The 25,743-nt window shown below is 43.9% G+C and overlaps 1 protein-coding gene across 2 annotated transcripts in view; it reads right to left on the reverse strand.

Moving 5' to 3' along the window:
- Positions 1–25,743, reverse strand: part of vrk1 (VRK serine/threonine kinase 1) — a 116,526-nt gene that overhangs the window by 29,144 nt on the left and 61,639 nt on the right. The window contains exons 9-11 of one of the 2 annotated variants that reach the window (XM_086002744.1): positions 19,613–19,733; positions 11,441–11,499; positions 6,284–6,462 (exon numbers count right to left, since the gene is read on the reverse strand). In XM_086002744.1, the coding sequence (XP_085858870.1) occupies positions 6,284–6,462; positions 11,441–11,499; positions 19,613–19,733 (359 nt within the window). The remainder of the gene's footprint in view (positions 1–6,283; positions 6,463–11,440; positions 11,500–19,612; positions 19,734–25,743) is intronic. The other variant, XM_086002745.1, reaches the window with a different exon arrangement.

Raw genomic sequence — 25,743 nt, forward strand, 5'->3', positions numbered from 1 at the left:
AGACCACACCTGGAATATTGTGTACAGTTTTGGTCTCCTTACCTAAGGAAGGATATACTTACCTTAGAGGGAGTGCAACAAAAGTTCACTAGACTGATTCCTGGGATGAGGAGATTGCCTGATGAGGGGGAACTGAGTAGACTCGGCCTAGACTTTGAAAGAATGGGAGGTGATCTCATTGAAACATAAAATTCTTAGAGCTTGACATGGTAGATGCTAGGAGAAGGTTTCCTTGGCTGGGGAGTCTAGAACTAGCAGTCACAGTCTCAGAATAAGGGGTCGGCCATTTAGGACTGAGATGAGGAGAAATTTCTTCACTCAGAAGATGGTGAATCTTTGGCATTCTCTACTCCAAAAGGCTGTGGATGCTCAGTATTGAGCATATTCAAGACAGATTGATAGCTTTTTCAATATTAAGGGAATCAAAGGATATGGGGATAGTAGGGGAAGGTGGAGTTGAGGTAGAAGATCAGCCATGATCTTATTGAATGGCTGAGCAGGCTCGAAGGGCTGAATGGTCTACTCCTGCTCCTATTTATGTTCTTATGTTTATATCACAGACAAGCCCAACCCCTCCTTACTCCATGTCTATATACGTACTTTCCAGCAGGAGTCACTGGAAAGCTTTCAAGAATGGAAATTTGGATTTTTTCCCCCTCATTAACTTAGGAACACTAAAAATACTACCTTATGTCTCAAACATCCCAAAGGAACTTCACATACTATAAATTACAGGAAACTTTGGTTTATCTGGAGGTTGTATGTCCGGAAACCTCGATCAACATTAACTTTGTATGTCCGGCAGTTTTGATAGATCGGCAACAGCTCAGTCCCGTCAGTGCCGGATATAACAAAGTTTCCTGTGCAGGAAACTTTGGTTTATCCGGAGGTTGTATGTCTGGAAACCTCGATCTAACGGCAGAAATCAGCCGCCGTTTTGGTTAGGTTTTTTTTTCTTCTCCTAGCATTTTTTTTAATAAAAACAGTCAGGCTCTGGAAAGCGTCTCTGTAGCTTAGCAACAGCTTCAGAGACGCTTCCAAGGTACGGGCCGAGTGTTTACAAGCTGTTGCTAAGCAACAGTGTTTGTTGTCAGATACAGAGATGAAAACCTCCGTATCCTTCAACATTAGTGCTGGTCTATCCGGAAGTTTTGATAGATCGGCAGCAGCTCGGTCCAGTCGGTGCCGGATATCGCGAAGTTTCCTGTACTTTGAAGGACAGTCTGACATGCAGCCATTTTTGGCATATCAAGAAAAGGTATTTCCTAACCTTCACTTTTATATGTTGGGTAAGAAATGTTGGATCCGATATGCCCCATGTAGAAATATTTTGAATACCACCATATCTTACCTTATTTCACCAACTGTGTAAAGTTAGTATCCCACTAATCCACAGCTTAATATGTATTCCAGTAAATAGTCAGCTTGGCTCAACTGGTAGCACTCTTACCCGAGTCAGAAGGTTGAAATTTCAAGCTCTACTACAAGCTTCTCACATAATCTAGGCTGACACTTCAATGCAGCACTCCTTCAATATTGTATTATTGGAGCACGAGAAAATAAACCAAGGCCCTGTCTACTCAGGTAGACTTAAAAATACTATTCAAAAAGAGGTATTTTGTCATCAACATTCCTCCCTCAAGCACTTCCAAAAACACATGGGCCCGTATTGCCCAATCGGAGGCCTCCGATCTGGAAAAAATCTACGCCCTTACCCGAGGGCTCCAGTGGTCCGCTCCACGACGAAATGCGCAGGGCTCAGGTATCCCAGGGGCGCATGCGGTTCGCAAGCATCGCTGGGATCACGTGGGCCATGGGGAGCCAATGGGAGAAGGGAATCTCCCTTCATACTTTTGACAGCTTAGACATGTCAAAAGTATGAATGGAGATCACTCCAAAAAAAAAATACATTTTAAAAACATCACGCTTTTAAAATTAGTTAAAATTACATTAAATTAAATATTTAAAACAAAAATTTGACTTTTTGAAAAAAAATTAAGCTTTTTACGAGGCTAAAAATAAACTTACTTTTTAAAAAAAAAAGTATTTTTAAATTATAAATGAGTGAAAAAATGTTTTTTTTTACTTTTTTAAACTCTTATGCTGGTAAAAGCAGGCCTTACACCTGCTTTTACCAGGCATAAGATTTTTAAGTAATTTTAGCGGGTGGAGCTTCTGCAGAAAGCGGAACTCTCCCCCCGCAGAGGCCCTTCTCCAGGGCAGGGGTGCGATCTGTCAAGAGGATTCTTGACAGATTGGAAATGCCGGTTTTCAGCGCATGCGCTTCACATGCCTGAAACCGACATTTGCGAGGTTCCTTCGTGTGTGTACACACCTTGTACACACCTGTAGGGATCGAAAATACAGGCCATTATCTGGTCATTCATTCAATTCAATTCAATTCAAATCGCTTTATTGGCATGATAAGGTACATCTTATGTTGCCAAAGCATCGAAAAACATTTATGGTTGAACACATAAACGCAGATCTATTCATACAGTGTATAAACAGATATATCCCTGAGCGTATAAATATACATTCGTATAATTTGTATATACTCTTTTCTTAGGTTTACTGGTTGTCCCTCATTTATGGCAAGCTGTAACATAGTGTGCCGCTAAGGTTACACAGTTTCTCTGTTCCCCTAGTAGGTATGGGAGTTTTTGGTCGTCATTCAAATTTCTGAATTCAGGGCATATTTGTGTGAATTTTTGGTAGAAATTCTCTCTGATGCCCTGATATTTTCCACAAGCTGTGAGGAAGTGCATCTCTGTCTCCACCACTCCCTGACTGCAGTGAGAGCATATCCTGTCCTCTCTTGGCAGCCGGGTCTGTCTGTGTCTGCCTTTTTCGATGGCCAGGCTATGTTCACTAAGTCTGTACCTTGTCAAGGTTTTTCTCAGTTTGCTATCCTTTACCATTCACTGTTGGACCTTGTGTGCAAATCGGCTGCTGTGTTTGCTTAATTAACAGTCAAAATACAGCAAGAAAAATGGATGGGTTAAAGTAATAAATGGTTTATTTATTTATTTATTTTTTTAAATGAATTTCATAACATTGCCAGCCTCTCCTTCGCCTCAGCCCACCTATTGATGAAACTCATCCATGTCTTTGTCAAATCGCCTATTTCGATGCTCTTCTAGTTGGCCTATCATTCTCCAGCTTATCTGTAACTCTTGCCCATATTCCATCCTGCATCAAGTCCCACTCACCTATCACATCTGTCCTTAATAATCTACACTGCCGCCTGGTCCCCCACTGCTTTGAATTTAGAATTCTTAATCTCGTGTTTAAATGCCTTCATGGCCTCAGCCCCCCACCCCTCATCTCTAACTTAAATCTTCCCACCCCCAACCAGAGAACTTCACATTCCTCTGACCGTGGCCTCTTGCACATTCTCCATTCTTTTGCCCCACCATTGGCAGCTCTAGCATTGCCCTTCCAAAACCTCTCCACCTCCCTCTCCGCCATTAAAACTGTCCTTAAAACCCACTTTTTGACCAAGCATTTGGTCAGCCCATCTAATATCTCCTTCTTTGGCTCAGCTTCCATTTGTCTGATTATGCTTCTGTGAAGTGCCTTGGGTCATTTTTCCACACTATACGTGCTATATAAATGTAAGTTGTCATCTGCGTAGTAGGAGGAGAGAATCCACTGTACCTTTAATTCTTCTTTAAACTGTTTGGAATTTCACCAGTGGAGACTGGGTGAACTTTATGCATGCAATTATACACGTCGAGCTTGGCTTTCCCCAATAAGACTTGTGAAAATGGCTGGTACAACTTGATGCTGCCTACACTGTTCGAAGAAGAAATGGTGCTGGTGCCAAACTGGTAGATGCAATCACACTAGGAACTACAACCCTTTAAAAACCTAAATGCAAGTTAGTCTAATCTGTGCATCAAAGGAGCACTTGTATACTTGACACATATGCTGATGGAACTGGTCTGGGCAGTCCTCCATCTGTAATAGTCTCATTCATACTGACAAATGCTGCAGAATCTGCTGTAGCTTAAATGACAGTCTCTAAAGTGTCTGCTCTTACTTGATCTTTAGCAATTATTTAAATGACTTCAATCTGAATGGGCCATTTTCCTTTGGCTAGCAAACATTCCCTTGTATTCTTCATCCAGTTTATTTGGGACTAATCATCTGAACATTTGCAGCATCATCTCTTATGGCTTTTGAACACAGCCAGTAAAAATAACTACACATCAGCTATACTTCAATCTACCCATCAGCTTCCAGCAAATCAAACTTGCTCCTTTACATTAAACACCAAAATTAAAAAGAGAAACACATTGCTAAGTCTCCACATCAGGGGAGTTCCAACTAGTGCAAGGAAAGTGTCATTTTAGCAACTCCCCTACTGTGATCATCAGTTGATCAATAAATAAACAGATGTCATGGAAATTTCTGTATTTCATCTAAATGTCAAAGATATGGGGAAAATTGGAAAAGCAAGGACATGGTTTTTGGACAGGTGCAACATTTGGTACAATTCACTGCCCCTTCCTACTCCCTCTGTTGCAAGTTTCCTAGTCCATAAAGCTGCATCTTTCTCCAAGAATGTAACACTTCCACAGCAGGACAGATATACTGAGCACTATTTGGAAGTGGCCAAAACTGATCTTCTGAGTTAAAGTACAAGGGCAGTTGGCCCTACTGCCTAATGTTTCTGAAATGACTGTGGGAGAGAGAGAGGGAATAGGCAGGAGGTTTAGACTCAAGGAACAGATGAGAGAGAAAATACTTTGGAATGTCTTCAAAAATCACATCTGTTATTGTCCACCATGCACTAAACTCAGTTTTGTGATGATGGGAAACAGCCTTGCTACAGTGAGTTTTTTTTGCATCAGATTGCTCTTCTGTCTTTCCCCTTTAAAAAATTCACCCGCCAAGACAATTTTGCTGCTGCAAGATGTGCACCCTTCAAGATTGAAAAGTTTTTTTAAAAATGCTTATCTAATTTTTGCATTTGGATGTGAATAAAAAAAAGACCCCAGGACATTCCAAAGTGCTTTACAGACAATGAAGTACTTTTTGAACTGTTCCGCACTCATGAGGATGGGCTCAACTGGGATCTTGGGTTCATGTCACGCTACATGTAACCCCACCTGACGTAGAGTCATCCAGACTCGAGTCGTCGTTGGTTTGCTCTCTCTACACAGATGCGGCCAGACCTGCTGTGATTGCCAGCAAAAAAAATCGTTTTTTGTTTTTCATACAGACCCCAGCATCTGCAACATTTGACCCCTTGTGACCCCACCTCATTGTTCTTTGATGTAATGTTTTCCTGACTGACCTGTTTGGACACCATTCACACCTTTGATTGCTGATTATCTCTCTGCCGAGGTGTGATAAAGGGTAGTTAGAAAGATTACCTGTAATCATCTGGCAGTATTCTCTGACTATATATACTGTGCCTATATGCATCTCTCCACTTCACCTGACGAAGGACCAGCGCTCCGAAAGCTTGTGATTTCAAATAAAGCTGTTGGATTATAACCTGGTGTTGTGTGGCTTCTTACATTTGTCCACCCCAGTCCAACACCGGCAGCTCCACATCAGAATTACTGCCAGTACAGGCAAGCAGCAATTTAATTAGCAGCAAATTAACCAGGTGCCACCAGCCTACAGGACTAGTTTCAAATCAGGTACCTAATCACAGTACAGCAAAATGCAACTCAAATTAGGTCAAAAAAACTTTAATAATGAAGTTTCACCCATTTTTTTAAAAATCTGAAGAACCAATGGAAGAAACTCCAATTACAAATGTTCAAAAGGAGGGAGAGAGGACACTAGCAGCGTCCATTTTTGCAGCCATGCTGTTCCCATATCCCTTCAACCCATTTTCCTTCATCAACCTTCACAATTTGATCTTGAATGTTGAGATAATTTCTGCCTCAACTACTAATCTTGGAAGTAAATTCCAGCCTCTCAACTCTGAAGTAGTTTCTTCTGCCCTCTATAAATCTCTTGCATTTAATCTTGTATCTGTGGCCTTTCATTCTTGACATCTCAACTACTGGAAATGGTCAGCTTCTATCTACCCAGTCCTATTCTTTCATAATTTTAAACACTTCTATTATAGTGCCCCATAATCAGCGTTGACAAAACAAATCCAATTTTTCCAAGTCATTCTTCGTATATGCATTTCCTCATTCCAGGCTGAAACAGCTTGGAATGCAAAACAGAGCAGGTAATGGCACTTTGATGTATTAAGGTACACAACAGTTACCATGAAGGTATGGAGCAGGAACATTATAAACAGAAGTCGTACCTGTTGCTTGGATGTTGTTGGGGCATCACCATTGGAAGATGCTCCTAAAGCCAAAATACCATCATCTATGCAGCCTATGGATTTAAGTCCTTGCTTGAGGATGTCTCTCAGTCTCTGGTACCGGGGTCTGTCTTTGTAATCCAGAGATATCACATCTTCGAAATATTTTGACAACTCCGCTGCATTAAAGAAATACATTTTTAAGTCTCCTTGGAACAGTGGTTAAATGTCCAACTAAATTCATCAGAGCAATTAATTTTTTATTCAGTTTTGTTGATGAGGGCAACTGAAGAGTTACCCTTCCCAATCCCGTCCCTCTACCCTCCACATCCAAACAGCAACAGCATTGTATAACCAGCTGTCAGTAACAGCATATACTACCCATACACTAATTTTCCACTTCTGTAGACCGCTGAAACGTAACTGCTATTTCACATGATGTAAATGCAAAAATGCTAACTACGGAGTACCATAAAGTTTGTTAGGACAAACTGAGGGCAGTCATTTAAGAAAAAGGGAAAAGGGTCAGCAATATTAAGCACTCAGCTTAGGAGGTAAATATAACATCTGGTGCAGTACTGAGGCATATAGCTCAGGAAGGTCCCAAGTTCAACCTAGGCCAAGTGATTAGCTCTCATCCAGAATTACTTCAATTGGTTTCAGCGCCCTGAACCAACATTCCTCCAAGACAAAGCCACGATGCCCAATTTTTTACACAACTGCCTAAATACTATATTGTCATACGGCGAGATCATGGGCATCTTTCCTTTCTTCAAGAGCAGGGAAATTGTCAACACTGCTGAAAACAAATTCAGTAGCATGGTTACAAGACCAAGATCAGAAAGTTGCCCTCAAGAGGACCAACTGACAAGAATTACATGCAATGCACAAAGTACTGGCTGGAGTACACAGCACCAGAGCTCTTATAAGCATTGCTAGTTCAAACCATCAAACCGTTATGCACGTTTCATGAAGTTTAATCGGTTGGGAAGTAGGAATTGGATCACACTTTACGGAGAACGGTAGCGTAGTGGTAAAGTCACTGGGCTAGTAATCCACAGGCCTGGACTAATGATGCAGAGACGGGAGTTCAAATCCCACCACGGCAGCTGGGGAATTTAAATTCAGTTAATTAAATAAATCTGTAATAAAAAGCTAGTATCAGTAATGGTGACCATGAAATTATTGAATTGTCGTTAAAAACCCATCTGGTTCACGAATGTCCTTTAGGGAAGGAAATCTGCCGTCCTTACCTGGTCTGTGACTCCAGACCCACGCTGCCCTCTGAAATGGCCTAACAAGCCACTCAGTTGTAACAAACTGCTACGAAACAAAATATGAAACCGGACGGACCACCCGGCATCGGCCTCGGCACCGGTTACGGACACGGCAACGGCACACCCAGCTCAGTCAACCCTGCAAAGTCCTCCTCACCAACATCTGGGGACTTGTGCCAAAATTGGGAGAGCTGTCCCACAGACTAGTCAAGCAACAGCCCGACATAGTCAACCTCACAGAAATCATACCTTTCAGCCAATGTCCCAAACTCCTCCGTCACCATCCCACCGGGAGGACAGACCCACCAGGGGTGGCGGCACAGTGGTATACAGTCGGGAAGGAGTGGCCCTGGGAGTCCTCAACATTGACTTCGGACCCCATGAAGTCTCATGGCTTCAGGTCAAGCATGGGCAGGGCAACTTCCTGCTGATTACCACCTACCACCCTCCCTCAGCTGATGAATCAGTACTCCGCCATGTGGAACAACACTTGGAAGAAGCATGGGCACAGAATGTACTCTGGGTGGGGGACTTCAATGTCATCACCAAGAGTGGCTCAGTAGCACCACTACTGACCCAACTGGCAGAGTCCTGAAGGACATAACTGCCAGTCTGGGCCTGCGACAGGTGGTGAGAGAACCAACACGAGGGAAAAACCGACTTGAAGTCTTCCTCACCAATCCACCTGTTGCAGATGCATCTGTCCATGACAGTATTGGTAGCAGTGACCACCGCTCAGTCAGTCATTGTAGAGACAAAGTCCCGTCTTCACACTGAGGACACCCTCCATCGTGTTGTGTGGCACTACCACCGTGCTAAATGGGATAGATTCAGAACAGATCTAGCAGCTCAAAACTGGGCATCCATGAGGCGCTCTGGGCCATCAGCAGCAGCAGAATTGTATTCCACCACAATCTGTAGCCTCATGGCCCGGTATAACCCTCACGCTACCATTACCATCAAGCCAGGGGGCCAACCCTGGTTCAATAAGGAGTGTAGAAGAGCATGCCAGGCACAGCACCAGGCATACCTAAAAATGAGGTGCCAACCTGGGGAAGCTGCAACACAGGACTACATGCATGCTAAAAACCAGAAGCAGCATGCTATAGACAGGGCTAAGCGATCCCACAATTAACACATCAGATCAAAGCTCTGCAGTCCTGCCACATCCAGTCGTGAATGGTGGTGGACCATTAAACAACTACCGGGAGGAGGAGGCTCCATGAACATCCCCATCCTCAATGATGGAGCCCAGCACGCAAGTGCAAAAGACAAGGCCATCTTCAGCCAGAAGTGCCGAGTGGATGATCCATATCGGTCTCCTCCCGAGGTCCCCACCATCACAGAAGCCAGTCTTCAGCCAATTCAATTCACTCCACATGCTATCAATAAACGGCTGAGCGCACTGGATACAGCAAAGGCTATGGCAAGTGATTAAGAAGGCCAATGGAATGTTGGCTTTCATTGCTAGGGGGATAGAATATAAAAATAGGGAGGTATTGCTTCAGTTGTACAAGGTATTGGTGAGACCGCACCTGGAATACTGCATACAGTTTTGGTGTCCATACTTAAGAAAAGACATACTTGCTCTCGAGTCAGTACAAAGAAGGTTCACTCGGTTAATCCCGGGGATGAGGGGATGGACATATGAGGAGAGGTTGGGTAGATTGGGACTCTACTCATTGGAGTTCAGAAGAATGAGAGGCGATCTTATTGAAACATACTACTCATTGGAGTTCAGAAGAATGAGAGGCGATCTTATTGAAACATATAAGATTGTGAAGGGGTTGGATCGGGTGGATGCGGGGAGGATGTTCCAGATGATGGGTGAAACTAGAACTAGGGGGCATAGTCTTAGAATAAGGGGCTGCTCTTTCAAAACTGAGATGAGGAGGAACTACTTCACTCAGAGGGTGGTAGGTCCATGGAATATGTTGCCCCAAAAAGCTGTCGAAGCTACATCATTACATAAATTTAAAACAGAAATAGACAGTTTCCTAGAAGAAAAGGGAATTAAGGGTTACGGGGAGCGGGCAGGAATTTGGACATGAGTTTAGGTGCGGATCGGTCATGGCCCTGTGGGTAGCGGAGCGGGCCCAGGGGCCGTGTAGCCTGATCCTGCTTCGTGTGTCTAATTCTGTTAGATTCAGGAGATAGTCCTGTCATAGTGGATTGGCGGTTAGGATCAGATCAGCCATGATCTTAATGAATGGCGGAGCAGGCTCGAGGGGCCAATTGGCCTACTCCTGCTCCTATTTCTTATGTTCTTATGGGCCCCGACAACATCCCGGTTATCGTGCTGAAGACTTGTGCTCCAGAACTAGCCACGCCGTTCCAGTACAGCTACAACACTGGCATCTATCCGACAATGTGGAAAACTGCCCACAAAAAGCAGGACAAATCCAATACGGTCAACTACCGCCTCATCAGTCTACTCTCAATCATCAGCAAAGTGATGGAAGGTGTCATCGACACTGCTATCAAGCGGCACCTACTCACCAATAACCTGCTCACTGATGCCCAGCTTGGGTTCTACCAAGATCACTCAGCTCCCAACCTCATTACAGCCTTGGCCCAAACATGGACAAGAGAGCTGAATTCCAGAGGTGAGGTGAGAGTGACTGCCCTTGACATCAAGGCAGCATTTGACCGAGTCTGACATCAAGGAGCCCTAGTAAAACTGAAGTCAATGGGACTCTGGGTGGGGGGTGAACTCTCCACTTGCTGGAGTCATACCCAGCAGAAAGGAAGATGGCTGTGGTGATTGAAGGTCAATCATCACAGCCCCAGGACATCGCTGCAGGAGTTCCTCAGGGCAGTGTCCTAGGCCCAACCATCTTCAGCTGCTTCATCAATGACCTTCCCTCCAAAATAAGGTCAGAAATGGGGATGTTCGCTGATGACTGCACAGTGCTCAGTGCCATTCACAACTCCTCATATAATGAAGCAGTCCATGCCTGCATGCAACAAGACCGGGACGACATACAGGCTTGGGCTGATAAGTGCCAGGCAATGACTATCTCCAACAATCGAGAGTCTAACCACCGCCCCTTGACACTCAATGGCATTACCATCGCCAAATCCCCCACCATCAACATCCTGGGGGTCACCATTGACCAGAAACTTAACTGGACCAGCCACATAAATACTGTGGCAACAAGAGCAGGTCTGAGGCTAGGTATTCTGCAGCGAGTGTCCCACCTCCTGACTCCCCAAAGCCTTTCTACCATCTACAAGGCTCAAGTAAGGACTGTGATGGAATACCCTCCACTTGCCTGGATGAGCGCAGCTCCAACAACACTCAAGAAGCTCGACACCATCCAGGACAAAGCAGCCCACTTGATTGGCACCTCATCTACCACCTTAAACATTCACTCTCTCCACCACCAGCGGACCGTGGCTGCAGTGTGTACCATCTACAAGATGCACTGCAGCAACTCGCCAAGGCTTCTTCGGCAGCACCTCCCAAACCTGCGACCTCTTCCACCGAGAAGGACAAGGGCAGCAGGCGCATGGGAACACCACCACCTCCAAGTTCCCCTCCAAGTCTCACACCATCCTGACTTAGATCCTTCATTGTCACTGGGCCAAAATCCTGAACACCCTACCTAACAGCACTGTGGGAGTACCATCACCACACGGACTGCAGCAGTTCAAGGCAGCGGCTCACCATCACCTTCTGAAGGGCAATTAGGGATGGGCAATAAATGCTGGCCTTGCCAGCGATGCCCACATCCCATAAAAAAACAGAAAAAAATGTAACTTATCTGCTTACTAAAAATTAAACTGAGCCAGTCACCAACTCCCTACCCAATCTCCATCCCAAATCGCTTGCCCGAACCAACCAGGCAATCCTATGTAAAAATTTGGAATTTCCCACCTGGTTTATTTTTGCACGGAAAGCATTTTGCCATCAAACTTGGAAGGTCTTCTCTGTATCTAGAGTAGAAAAACAGATTCAGTAAGAGTAAAGCTTGTTCTCATACTACAACCTTTTCTAAATGGTAAGAATATTGGGTCCAATGTTCCAATTCAGGAATTGAAGCGCATTGTAGATTGAAAGAAATCAGCAGCAGCACAGGATAAAGGGCGCGGGGCCCAAGGCAGCAGACCTGAAAGGAATCGGCAGCAGAGGCGGCAGCATAGGATAGTGCGCGCAGGGTCGCCGAATTCCAAAAGCACAGCAAAAGCAAGGAGTGATGTCACAGGACTGCAGGTAGGAGATTGGTGGGTGAGTGTTAGTGTTTTATTCGCTCTAACGTAACTAGATAAACTAATTAATATAACTATAAACAATCGTGTGCATAAAGATTTTAACTAAGAGCGAGAGCAGCAGCCAGAGACTTTTAAGACTCTTTTAGTCTAAAGTTTATTTCTGTAAGTTAGTTAATAAATAGTCTATTAAATAGAGGCATGGCAGGGCAGCTCAGTCCCACGGAATGCAAATCCTGTGTCATGTGGAAAATCCAGGACGCTTCCCGTGTCCTGGACAACCACCTGTGCAGATGTTGTCAGCTGGAGGAGCTCGAGCTCCAGGTTTTGGAGCTTGAGCAGCAGCTGGCGTCACTGCAGTGCATCTGTGAGGTCGAGAGCTTCGTGGATAGCACGTTTCAGGCTGTGGTCACCCCACAGCTAAGGAGTTCACAGGCAGAGAAGGAATGGGTGACTGCCAGACAGAAGAGGAGCACCAGGCAGCTAGTACAGGAGTCCCGAGTGCATCTCGCTCTCCAACCAGTATTCGGTTCTGAGTACTGTTGAGGGCAATGGTTCCTCTGGGGAGCACAGCCAGAGCCAAGTCCACGGCACCAAGGGTGGCTCAGCTGTACAATAGGGGAGGAAGAGTAGTGGGAGAGCAATAGTGGTAGGGGATTCGATAGTTAGAGGAGCAGACAGACGTTTCTGCAGCCGCAGACTTGACTCCAGGATGGTATATTGCCTCCCTGGTGCCAGGGTTAAGGATGTCATTGAGTGGCTGCAGAACATTCTGAGGGAGGGAAGGGTGAACAGCCAGAGGTCGTGTTCCATATTAGTACCAACGACATAGGTAGAAAGAGGGATGAGGTCCTGCAACTAGATTTTAAGGAGCTAGGAAAGATTAAAAAGCGGGACCTCAAAAGGTAGTAATCGCCGGATAATTCCCGGTTTCACACGCGAGTGAGTATAGAAATAGGAGGATAGAGCAGATGAATGAGTGGCTGGAGAGATGGTGCAGGAGGGAGGGCTTCAGATTTTTGGGGCATTGGGACTGGTTCTGGGGGAGGCGAGACCTGTACAAGCCAGATGGGTTGCACCTCAACTTGGCCGGAACCAATATCCTTGCAGGGAGGTTTGCTAGTTCTGTTGGGGAGGGTTTAAACTAATTTAGCAGAGGGATGGGCACCAGGATGTAACATTAGAAAGGGGAAATAAAGTGCTCAAAGGGTTGGGAGAGGCAGATAAAGTAAGAAATAGTAAGGTATTAGGTGGGGTCAAACTAAAAGAGAATACAGGATGGTCTAAGATGGGTTTACAGTGTATGTATGTGAACGCACAAAGCGTAGTAAACAAGGTAAGTGAGCTGCAGGCACAAATAGCCACGTGGGAATATGATGTTGTGGCAATAACTGAGACCTGGCTCAAAAAAGGGCAGGATTGAGTATTATAAGGTGCTCAGGAAAGATAGGAGGTGGTGTGGCAGTATTGGTTAAGGAGAATGTTACAGTGCTGGAGAGGGAGAATGTCCTGGAGGGGTAAAGGGCAGAATCTATTTGGTTAGAGTTAAGAAATAATAGAGGTGCCATTACACTAATGTATTCTATAGACCACCAAATAGTGGGAAAGATATGGAGGAGCAAATATTGCAGGGAAGTTAGAGAGTTGCAAGAACAATAGAGTAGTAATAATGGGGGACTTTAACTATCCTAACATAGACTGCGATCATAATAGTATAAAGGGCAGAGAAGGGGAAGAATTTCTGAAGTGTTCAGGAGAACTTTCTTGATCAGTATGTTTCCGGTCCGACGAGGGAGGAGGCATTGCTGGATCTGGTTCTGGGGAATGAGGTACAGGAAACTTTGGTTTATCTGGAGGTTATATGTCCGGAATACTCGATCTAACAGCAAAAATCAGGAGCCGTTTTCTATATTTTTTTTAGTTCTCGTTGCTTTTTTCCCCCCCCAGTCAAGCACTGCAAGGTCTGTAGCTATAGCAACAGCTTCAGCTACAGACGCTTGCAGCTGCAGCCGATTGTTTTGAAGCTGTTGCTAAGCAACAGGGTTTGTTGATTCACACGGAGCTTCTCAGTTCTGTATGTTTAAACATTAACTCTGGTATGTCCGGCACTAGCTCAGTCCCGTCAGTGCCGGATATCAGAAAGTTTCCTGTAGATCAAGTGGAGCAAGTGTCAGTAGGTGAACATTTAGGGAACAGTGATCACAGTATCAAGGTTTAGATTAGCTATGGTGTGGAGATGCCGGAGTTGGACTGGGGTGGACAAATGTAAAAAGTCACACAACACCAGGTTATAGTCCAACAGCTTTATTTGAAATCACAAGCTTTCAGAGCGCTGCTCCTTCTTCAGGTGAAGTGGAGAAATGCATAAAGACACAGCTTATATAGTCAGAGAATCATGTCAGATGTTTACAGGTAACCTTTCCAACTGCCATTTATCACACCTCGGCAGAGAGATAATCAAAGCAGTCAAAGGTGTGAATGGTGTCCAAACAGGTCAGTCAGGGAAACATTACATCAAAGGACAATGAGGTGGGGTCACAAGGGGTCAAATATTGCAGATGCTGGGGTCTGTATGAAAAACAAAAAAAAGACAAAAAACATTTTTTTTGGCTGGAAATCACAGCAGGTCCAGCCGCATCTGTGTAGAGAGAACAAGCCAATGTCGACTCGAGTCTGGATGACCCTGCATCAGGTGGGGTTACATGTAGCGTGACATGAACCCAAGATCTCGGTTGAGGCCGTCCTCATGGGTGCGGAACTTGGCTATCAGTTTCTGCTCGACGATTTTGCGTTGTCGTGTGTCTCGAAGGCCACCTTGGAGAATGCTTACCCGAAGATCGGAGGCTGAATGTCCTTGACTGCTGAAGTGTTCCCCGACTGGGAGGGAACACTCCTGCCTGGTGATTGTTGCGCGGTGTCCGTTCATCCATTGTCGCAGTGTCTGCATGGTCTCGCCGATGTACCATGCTCCGGGGCATCCTTTCCTGCAACGTATGAGGTAGACAACGTTGGCCGAGTTACATGAGTATGTACCAACCAACGCTATACACCAGATACATCGACGACATTTTCTTCCTATGGACCCACGGCGAAGAATCACTGAAAAGACTACACGATAACATCAACAAGTTCCATCCCACCATCAAACTCACCATGGACTACTCCTCAGAATCAGTCTCGTTCCTGGACACACGAATCTCCATCAAAGACGGACACCTCAGCACTTCACTCTACCGCAAGCCCACGGACAACCTCACGATGCTTCACTTCTCCAGCTTCCACCCTAACCACGTTAAAGAAGCCATCCCCTATGGACAAGCCCTGCGAATACACAGGATCTGCTCAGACGAGGAGGAACGCGATGGACACCTACAGACACTGAAAGACGCCCTTGTAAGAACGGGATATGACGCTCGACTCGTCGATCGACAGTTCCGACGGGCCACAGCGAAAAATCGCATAGACCTCCTCAGAAGACAAACACGGGACACAACCAACAGAGTACCCTTCGTCGTCCAGTACTTCCCCGGAGCGGAGAAACTACGCCATGTTCTTCGCAGCCTTCAACATGTCATCGATGACGACGAACACCTCGCTAAGGCCATCCCCACGCCTCCACTACTCGCTTTCAAACAGCCGCCTAACCTCAAACAGACCATCGTTCGCAGCAAATTACCCAGCTTTCAGGAGAACAGCGACCACGACACCACACAACCCTGCCACAGCAACCTCTGCAAGACATGCCAGATCATCAACACAGATACCATCATCACACGTGAGGACACCACCCACCAGGTACATGGTACATACTCGTGACTCGGCCAACGTTGTCTACCTCATACGTTGCAGGAAAGGATGCCCCGGAGCATGGTACATCGGCGAGACCATGCAGACACTGCGACAACGGATGAACGGACACCGCGCAACAATCACCAGGCAGGAGTGTTCCCTCCCAGTCGGGGAACACTTCAGCAGTCAAGGACATTCAGCCTCCGATCTTCGGGTAAGCATTCTCCAAGGTGGCCTTCGAGACACACGACAACGCAAAATCGTCGAGCAGAAACTGATAGCCAAGTTCCGCACCCATGAGGACGGCCTCAACCGAGATCTTGGGTTCATGTCACGCTACATGTAACCCCACCTGATGCAGGGTCATCCAGACTCGAGTCGACATTGGCTTGTTCTCTCTACACAGATGCGGCTGGACCTGCTGTGATTTCCAGCCAAAAAAAATGTTTTTTGTCTGTTTTTTTTGTTTTTCATACAGACCCCAGCATCTGCAATATTTGACCCCTTGTGACCCCACCTCATTGTCCTTTGATGTAATGTTTCCCTGACTGACCTGTTTGGACACCATTCACACCTTTGACTGCTGTGATTATCTCTCTGCCGAGGTGTGATAAATGGCAGTTGGAAAGGTTACCTGTAAACATCTGACATGATTCTCTGACTATATAAGCTGTGTCTTTATGCATTTCTCCACTTCACCTGAAGAAGGAGCAGCGCTCCGAAAGCTTGTGATTTCAAATAAAGCTGTTGGACTATAACCTGGTGTTGTGTGACTTTTTAGATTAGCTATGGAAAAGGACAGGGAGCAAGCTGGTATAAAAATACATAATTGGAGGAAAGCCAATTTCAGTGGCATGAGAACGGATCAGGCAAACTGGAATCAAAGATTGGCAGGCAAAACAGTAATGGAACAATGGGCTGCCTTTAAAGAAGAAATAGTTCAGGTACAATTGAGGTACATTCCTATTATTAGGGGGAAAGGCAGGGCAACTAATGATTAAACAGATAGAGAATATGATGAAGCAGAAGAAGAGTGCGTATGACAGAAGTTGAGTTACAAATACATCTGAGAATCAGGTTATATATAGAAAGTTCAGAGGAAAAGTGGACAAGAAAATAAGAGGGGCAAAGAGAGGGTATGAGAATAGAATGGCAGCAAACATAAAAGGTAATCCAAAAGTCTTCTGTAGGCATATAAATAGTAAAGGGTAGTAAGAGGGGCGGGTGGGGGCAATTAGGGATCAAAAAGGAGACCTATGCATGGAGGCAAAGGGTATGGCTGAGGTACTAAACGAGTACTTTGCATCTGTCTTCACCAGGAAGAGGATGCTGCCATAGACATAGTGAAGGAGGAGATAGTAGAGACACTTGATAGGATAGAAATTGATAGAGGTATTAGAAAGGCTGGCTGTACTTAAAGTAGATAAATCAACAGGAGCGGATGGGATGCATCCCAGGATGCTGAGGGAATTGAGGGTGGAAATCGCAGAGGTACTGGCCATAATATTCCAATCCTCCATAGATATGGGGTGGTGCCAGAGGACTGGAGAATTGCAAATGTTACACCATTGTTCAAAGGAGGGTGTAAAGATAAACCCAGCAACTACAGGTCAGTCAGTTTAACCTCAGTAGTGGGGAAGCCTTTAGAAACAGTAATCAGGGACAAAATTGTCACTTGGATAGGTGTGGATTAATTAAGGAAAGCCAGAACGGATTTGTTAAAGGCAAATCGTGTTTAACCAACTTCATCGAGTATTTTGATGAGGTAACAGAGAGGGTTGATGAGGGTAATGCAGATGATGTAGTGTACATGGATTTCCAAAAGGCGTTCGACTAAGTGCCACAGAATGGGCTTACCAGCAAAGTTGAAGCCCATGGAATAAAAGGTAGTGGCAGCCTTGGCTAAGTGACAGGAAACAGAGAGTAGTGGTGAACGGTTGTTTTTCGGACTGGAAGGTGGTATACAATGGTGTTCCCCAGGGGTCGGTTCTAGGACTGCTGCTTTTCTCGATATATATTAATGTCTTGGACGTGGGTGTACAGGGCACAATTTCAAAATTTGCAGATGAAACAAAACTTGGAAGTATAGTGAACAGTGAGGAGGAAAGTGATAGACTTCAGGAAGAGACAGACAGGCTGGTGAAATGGGCGGACACGTGACAGATGAAATTTAACGCAGAAAAGTGTGAAGTGATACATTTTGGTAGAAAGAATGAGGCGAGGAAATATAAACTAAATGGTACAATCCTTAAGGGTTGTACAAAGAGAGACCTGGGGGTATGTGTGCACAAATCGTTGAAGGTGGCAGCGCAGGTTGAGAAGGCAGTTAAAAAGGCTTACGGGATCCTGGGCTTCATAGAGGTATAGAGTACAAAAGTGTGGAAGTGATGATGAACCTGTATAAAACACTAGTTCGGCCCCAACTGGAGTACTGTGTCCAATTCTGGGCACCACACTTTAGGAAGGATGTGAAGGCCTTAGAAAAGGTGCAGAAAAGATTTACGAGAATGATTCCAGGAATGAGGGACTTTAGTTACATTGATAGACTGGAGAAGCTGGGGTTGTTCTCCTTGGAGCAAAGAAGATTGAGAGGAGATTTGATAGAGGTGTTCAAAATCATGAGGGGTCTAGACAGAGTAGAGAGAAACTGTTCCCATTGGTGGAAGGGTTGAGAACCAGAGGACACAGATTTAAGGTGATTGGCAAAAGAACCAAAGGTGACGCAAGAAAAAACTTTTTTACGCAGCGAGTGGTTAAGATCTGGAATTCACTGCCTGAAAGGGTGGTGGAGGCAGACTCAATCTTATCTTTCAAAAGTGAATTGGATAAGTAACTGAAAGAAAAAAAATTGCAGGGCTACGGGGAAAGGGCAGGGGAGTGGGACTAGCTCAGAGTCAGCATGGGCTCGACGGGTCGAATGGCCTTCTGCCATGCTGTAACCATTCTATGATTGTCATTCGCAACCCAATAAACAAATTTGCCAGGCTTGACTTTGGGAATTGGGAGAAATAGGGAACAATCCCTCAGTGTTCAAGCAGAGCAAGACGACCAAGAAGCCATAGCACCTGTGCAGTCGTTCATTAATCACCACTACAGATAGAAAAGCTGTGCAACATCATGGTACTCTCCACATTCAAGGCACTAGTGGGGAAACTTTTACTTTTAAAGTCATCCATTGCAAAAAAAAAAAAAGTTTGAATTCCATTTGAATTTGAACTCATCTTCCTATCACTTTATTTACCCCAACCAGTTCATGAAATAAATTATTGCAACTCAGATTTATATAGCTCCTTTAACATAGCAAACTGTCCCAACGAGCTTCACAATTGGGGGCCAAATTAGGGAGAGAAATAAAAAGCAGATTTGGGGCAAGTGGCCAAACATGGTATCAAGAGGATTTTGACAGTGGGGAGAGAAATAGAAAGAGAAATCATAGAAGTGGTTCAGTCTGTTGTATCTGTGCTGGCTCTTTGCTACAGCAATCCAAAACCAAGAAAACTTCCCAACTCATTCACCACAGCTTTGTATCTTTCTCCATTTTAAATATTGATCCAATGTTCACATAAATCTTCCTTTTCTACTGAGGCACCCAAAATTATGCATAGACTATCTGTGGCCTAATGTTTTGTATTAAATCATTACTTCTTTATTCTTACCAACCTTGACACAGTGGTAGTACTCGTCTCAAAGTCAGAAAGTTGTGGGTTCAAGTGTCACTCGAGACTTGAATACATAATCTCGGCTAACACTTCAGAATAGTACTGAGGGTGCACTGCACTGTTAGAGGTGCCATCTTTCGGCTAGGTTAAAACATCCCGGTGGATGTAAAAGATCCTATTGCACTATTCAAAAAGGAGCATGGGAGTTCGCCAGGTGTCCAAACCAATAGTAACAATGGATCAAGTCGCTTAATTTATGCAAGCCAATTTACTTAAAGCAATGAAGAGAGAAAGAGAGAGCAGGTCCATCAGCATCTGAAAGAAAGAGACAGGGTAGTGTTTCATTAGAACTGCATAATTAAGTTCAAGATGGCATCTATCCAGATTCTTACTTGAGTTTTTCATCTCTGACATAGTTGGCATCCTTTAGATTATCCTCCCAGGGCAGTTGCCCACTGAGCCACTGTAACATGCAATATCCCAAGATTTCCAGATCACCACGTCTGGAAGCAGCTGAAGGGAGGGATACAGTGTTAGAAAGATTTTAAAAAACGTATGGGGTTATAATTGAAGTATTAGGACAAAACCCTTTTCCATTCATCCATAAAAAAATCTCTTCAGTGAAGAACAAGGATACCAAATCTTATTTCATTTAGCAGGAATTCACCTGAAAGAGTATTAGCATTGTTTAAATACAAGGAAGCTAAACAATTCAATTAAGTCAGTTAATTTAAAGAAAGATAAACTGTTAAGGAACAGGGGGAATGGTCTTAAGCCCCACTATGATGTAGTACAGCAATTGGTGTCTGTAATTCAACACGGTAAGTTACAGATCTAAGCTTTGCTATTACGAGATGCTAACTGGAGGTCAGGTATTTGCCAAAAGAAAATGGGGTGGGGGCCAAGAGAGATTTTAATTCTTATATCTCTTAAAGGACAATTCTGATTTAGAACAGAAAGATGCTGGATATGATGCAAGGTATGCTACTAAATGGGCAGTCAGTTTCAGCATGTCTGTGGCCTGACCTTCACGGTGTAAATTCTTGAATGGTTGGATGACTGCCTTTACAGACATCATGGCATTACACATGGAGAGGCACCTGATTCGCTAGATTCAGAATCTGGAGCTGGCCCATATACTTCTAACTCGACTCCGAATTCAGGGCCGCAGCACTTTTAAACTGCACTCCTTGAACCCAGGCTACGATATAAATGTGTCCTGTATACAGAGATTCTGAAAGAACAGTCTTCCCATCTCACTGAAGTGCTGGATTACTACAAAAATGATTTCAAACAAAAAATTAAATTTTATAAAAGTATGTTTGTTTTAAATGATTGGTTATCAGTCTTTTGGATGATACATTAAACCGAGGCTCCGTCTGCTCTCTCAGGTGGACGTAAAAGATCCCATGGCACTATCTCGAAGAGCAGGGGAATCCTCCCTGGTGTCCTGGCCAGTATTTATCCCTCAATCAACATCACTAAAACAGATTATCTGGTCATTATCACATTGCCGTTTGTGGGACATTGCTGTGCGCAAATTGGCTGCCGCATTTCCTACATTACAACACTGACAATGCTTCAAAAAGTACTCTATTGGCTGTAATGCACTTTGGGACGTCCAGAAAGGCACGATATAAATACAAGTTTTTCTTTCTTCTATAGTCAGTTAGAATAACCTAAAGATGAAGCATACTGCAGCTGCTCACAACACAACTAATTAACTACTTACTATTTTCAAGAACCAACTCGGCCCATCTTTAAAACAGACATGTCTTGCAAATCAAAAGCATTACAATCTTGCTAGACATCTAACAGAAGTGAAGGGCGCTGCCTCCTCCAGCAGGGTTACAACTTGCACATTGTCTGAAAATGTAGCATTCACAAAGTACAGGGTTTCCTCTGGAGCCCACAGATCTGTTTAGTAAGGGCAATCAGATGTGCTACTGAGGAAGACACTGCAGAAATGAACACTAGTTAGTGGGAGCCATTTTGCAGTTTAGTTGAGTGACTTTGGTGGCCGTGCCTTCCGTTGCCCAGGCCCTAAGTTCTGGAATTCCTTGTCTAAACCTCTCCGCCTCACTACCTCTCTTTCCTCCTTTAAGACGCTCCTTAAAACCCACCTCTTTGTCCAATCTTTTGGTCACCTGCCCTAATTTATCCTATGTGGATCGGTGTCAAATTTTTTTGTCTTAAAATACTCCTGTGAAGTGCCTTGGGACATTTTACTATGTTAAAGGTACTATATAAATACAAGTTGTTGTTGACTATTTGATCCTGTACTAAAATGAATATCCAGTAACACCTTGGGTAAAATTTCTCAGTCCAGGCTAATTAGCTGGTAAGAGGTCAGCCATTTCTAGAGTTGTCTTTTGGTTGCTATGAAACCAATCTAATGGAAAGCTCAAAGAAAGGAACGGGGTTCTATAAAGTTGTGTCACTGCTCAGTTCTTTATTGAAGCCTATTTTAGAAATAATCTGAATGACGGAAATCAATTTCATCCCCATCATTTTTCTCCTAAAAGTGATTTAAATTTCTATTATAGTAATCTATAGTGCTTCTTAATCAGCCTCAATACTTAAGAGGCCATTGGTCAATTTGAAAATATGAAATTGTCCTTTAAATTAATCAGTAGATCACTGAATAGAGATACAGCAGCTTTAACTCTTTGGAAGAATGCAGTGGCACTTCTAAATTAATAGAAGGAAAACTGAATATGGTTAGAATAGTTGAGTTTATAAAAAGAAAAATAGCACTGTCCAACACTAAGTTTGTAATATAGTTAGAATTTGGAATATATTCAATATAATATTTTACAAAACACACAAGTTGCATGAAAATAATGCTACATTATCCACAGTGCACACATCTCCACAGGGTTAAAGTGGCCGAAAGAGTAATTTTCCAGTCCATATAAAGACATGGGTAATTTGTGTCTGTTCAGTATAAAATAAAGGTTATAGTTTAATGTGATAAAGTGTTTAGTTAACTTGCTCACTAATGACTAGAATCAAACCTTGCATGATAATGTTAAAGTCTGCTACCAAGCTGTAGCGATAGGCCAATTATTAATAAGCAGAATGTCATGTGAATGAGATTATCTGGAGATAAATGACAAGTTAGTTAAGGGTCACTCAGCCTCTGGTGCAAGGTCATTCTAACAGCTGACTATATTCATTAAAGTGTCATTTACTCTCACTGTGCAATTCACACTGCACATTAAAAATTATTCTACTAGTCGGCTCTAGATAAATGCACACCTGATCCAAGCAATCAATTTTAATATTTCCTATTCAGTCATAGTATATACGCAATTCTATAACAAGTACTCCAGGTTCAAACAAAACATTATCAATTTGTTACATTTAGCATTTCCAACATGGTATTGACAATTCATCCAATTCCACAAATTAACTGCAGCTTAGTTTAATTTTGTTTTTCCTAAAAAAAAGCACCAAAAGCAAATTACAACAGTATGTTGCTTTACTTTAAACTGATAAGAATATATTTGTCATATGGTAATTTTTAGAACTCAGGATTGAAGAATAGTGAATTTGAATAGAACAGATAATTAAATATAAAACAAACACACCCAATGTAATAGCCCCCACCACCTTTAATGGATCTAAAGCTTGTGTATAATGAGCAATGTGGACATTAAAAATCTTGACTTGTCCAGGAGAAGCAGCCAAAAATCCAGTCTTGTCCAGACCAGAACCAGCCAAAACCAGAGAACAGATTGCAGCCAATTTTAGGATTAACAGGATGTTACAGTTGGGACTTTTTCCTAACACTTTTTCTCATGTTCACAGCTAGACATGGTTCCAAAAGCAGCCAGAGTCCCTTATGAACCCGAAGAAATTTGCCAATATAATGAAAAATAATTCAGCCAGATGAGATGCTCAAGACAAAAAATAAGACAATCCTTTACCTAGTTTGTTGAACTAAATAAAGAGACACCCTACTTTCTGGGCTGGCTTTGCAACAAGACCAAACAATTCATCAAAATGTCAGATAAATTAGATACAGACCTCAACAGCTTGACAAATGTTTTCAAGGTTGTCATGGAATGCATCATTTAGTTTATTCAAACTTGATCCCTTAATTTCTGATTTAAAACCTTGAAGACCAGATCATCAAACTGGCTTATGGCTACTTTTTCCAACCCAACCTTTTAAGAATGGAATTGGGATTCACAACTGTGGAGGGCAGTGCCTTGTACATGCAAATATTTAAACTATGTATTATACTGAAGAGAAAGGGGAAGAAATGAAAAAATGATTGAAACATAAGATCCTGGGGGGTCTGGACAGAGTGGATGCGGAGAGGATGTTTCCTCTTGTGGGAGAATCTAGAACTAGGGGTCACTGTTTAAAAATAAGGGGTCGCCCATTTAAGAGAGACGAGGAGAAATATTTTCTCAGAGGGTCGTGAGTCTTTGGAACTCTCTTCCTCAGAGGGCGGTGGAAGCAGAGTCTTTGAATATTTTTAAGGCAGAGGTAGATAGATTCTTGGTAAGCAAGGGGGTGAAAAGTTATCAGGGGTAGGCGGGAATGTGGAGTAATCAGATCAGCCATGATCTTAGTGAATGTCGGAGCAGGCTCGAAGGGCCGAGTGGCCTACTCCTGCTCCTAATTCGTATGATAACCCAATTCACGTGCTTTAAAAAATGTTAATGTACCAGCAAGTCATCTACAAATTTCATAAATGTATTCCAATTACGATGGGTTCCTTCCCCCTTTTCCCCATCAGGTCTTGCTGCTTCTCCTCTCCTGAAGGCATTAACTCCATACAGATTCACAGGGACCAGTCTACTTCTGGCACAGATTGGCTATTCTTTCTATGCGTGCCTAGACAATGAATGTCGGTATGCTATTTGGCCGTAGAGGGGCATCACGGTTGATACCATTCTGTTCTCACCCGACATCAACACAATTCTAGCCAAAATTTTGCTGAATAATGATAAGAAATAGGAAGCTTGGCCCTTTCTGTTAGTACAGGAAACTTTGGTTTATCCGGAGGTTATATGTCCGGAATACTCGATCTAACGGCAAAAATCAGGAGCCGTTTTCTTTAAGTTTTTTTAGTTCGCGTTGCTTTTTTTCCCCCCAGTCAGGCACTGCAAGGTCTGTAGCTATAGCCATGGTGTGGCGATGCCGGAGTTGGACTGGGGTGGACAAATGTAAGGAGCTGTTGGACTATAACCTGGTGTTGTGTGACTTCTTACATTTGTAGCTATAGCAACAGCTTCAGCTAGAGACGCTTGCAGCTGCAGCCGACTGTTTTGAAGCTGTTGCTAAGCAACAGGGTTTGATGATTCACACGGAGCTTTTCAGTTCCGTATGTTTCAACATTAATGCTGGTATCTCCGGCACTTTTGATGGTATGGCACCAGCTCGGTCCAGTCAGTGCCGGATATCAGAAAGTTTCCTGTAGCCTTATGACCATCAGGGTGAAGATCGGCTAATAAAAAATGTGGGAATCAAGTCAGGAGACTAATCAGAATTTTTTTGATAATAGCACCCAGTGATGAATAACAAATTACAAAATTGAACCCATCACAAAAGCCACCCTTCTGTTGGGTACTGCACCTGCAGGACCTTGAGAACACAGAGGAAACACATGTGCTCTCATTTAATCTAATCAATGAACAGGGTGTAATCCATAAACACAGCTGCAAATGCAAAAGGTTTAAATTGATCTCAATTGAAGAAAATACTGTCTTTTGCATACTTTTCTTTATTTCAAGTTATTCATCGCTCTTTCTTGGCCACATTCCTACTGCATTAAGAAAGGTGCAACTACTCGTAAGCATTCATTAATGCTGATGCAGTAAAGAGTTCTGCCAAATTTCCTTCCCTTCGACAAGTCCATTATCTTCCTAGCAATGGAAATCAAAGCCCATGTCTGGGGGGTGCGGGGGAAAGAGATAAGAGAGAAAATAGGAAGAGAAGAGATGTGTGCGTGCGTGCGCGTACAAACACATCCCTCAACACTGAAGTAACTTCTTGCCTATTTTACCACTATGAAGTGCTTCTCCCCCCCCCCCCCCCCGCCCCGCGGTTTCAGCATGGGTGGTGGGAGGCTGCTGATGCTCACGAGGGCCCTCGAGACTCTCATGGTCGACGACCTCCAGCTCAGGCCTGAGAAGGCCCGGCTGCAGACTCCAGCTGCTGGGGCAGTCTGGAGCAGCTGACTTTCTGGCACCATGGTGGACATTGGTTGAGGGGGTGATGAGGGAGCAGACGTGTTGTCATCTTGAGAAGGAGCAATATGGGTCACTTCCATAGTCCCACTTCCAGTCCACTGGGGCTGCAGCTCAACACTCTCACTGATTTGTGCGAGAGCATATTGTCGGAGATCAGCGATGCAAGTTAAGCCCCTATCCATGCATTTCCCCCAGCCTTGCAAAGGCAGTGGAGCCCAAAGCCTGAATGGCACCAGTTTGAGTTTCGATCAAATGCACGAGCTTGTGACAGACTCCTGGTGTTATAATCTGCCTGCAGCATCCAAGCGGTGATC

Source organism: Somniosus microcephalus, chromosome 12 (genome assembly GCF_052327205.1).
Source record: "Somniosus microcephalus isolate GS21.2 chromosome 12, FLI_Smic_1.0, whole genome shotgun sequence".
NCBI classification, from domain to species: Eukaryota; Metazoa; Chordata; class Chondrichthyes; order Squaliformes; family Somniosidae; genus Somniosus; species Somniosus microcephalus.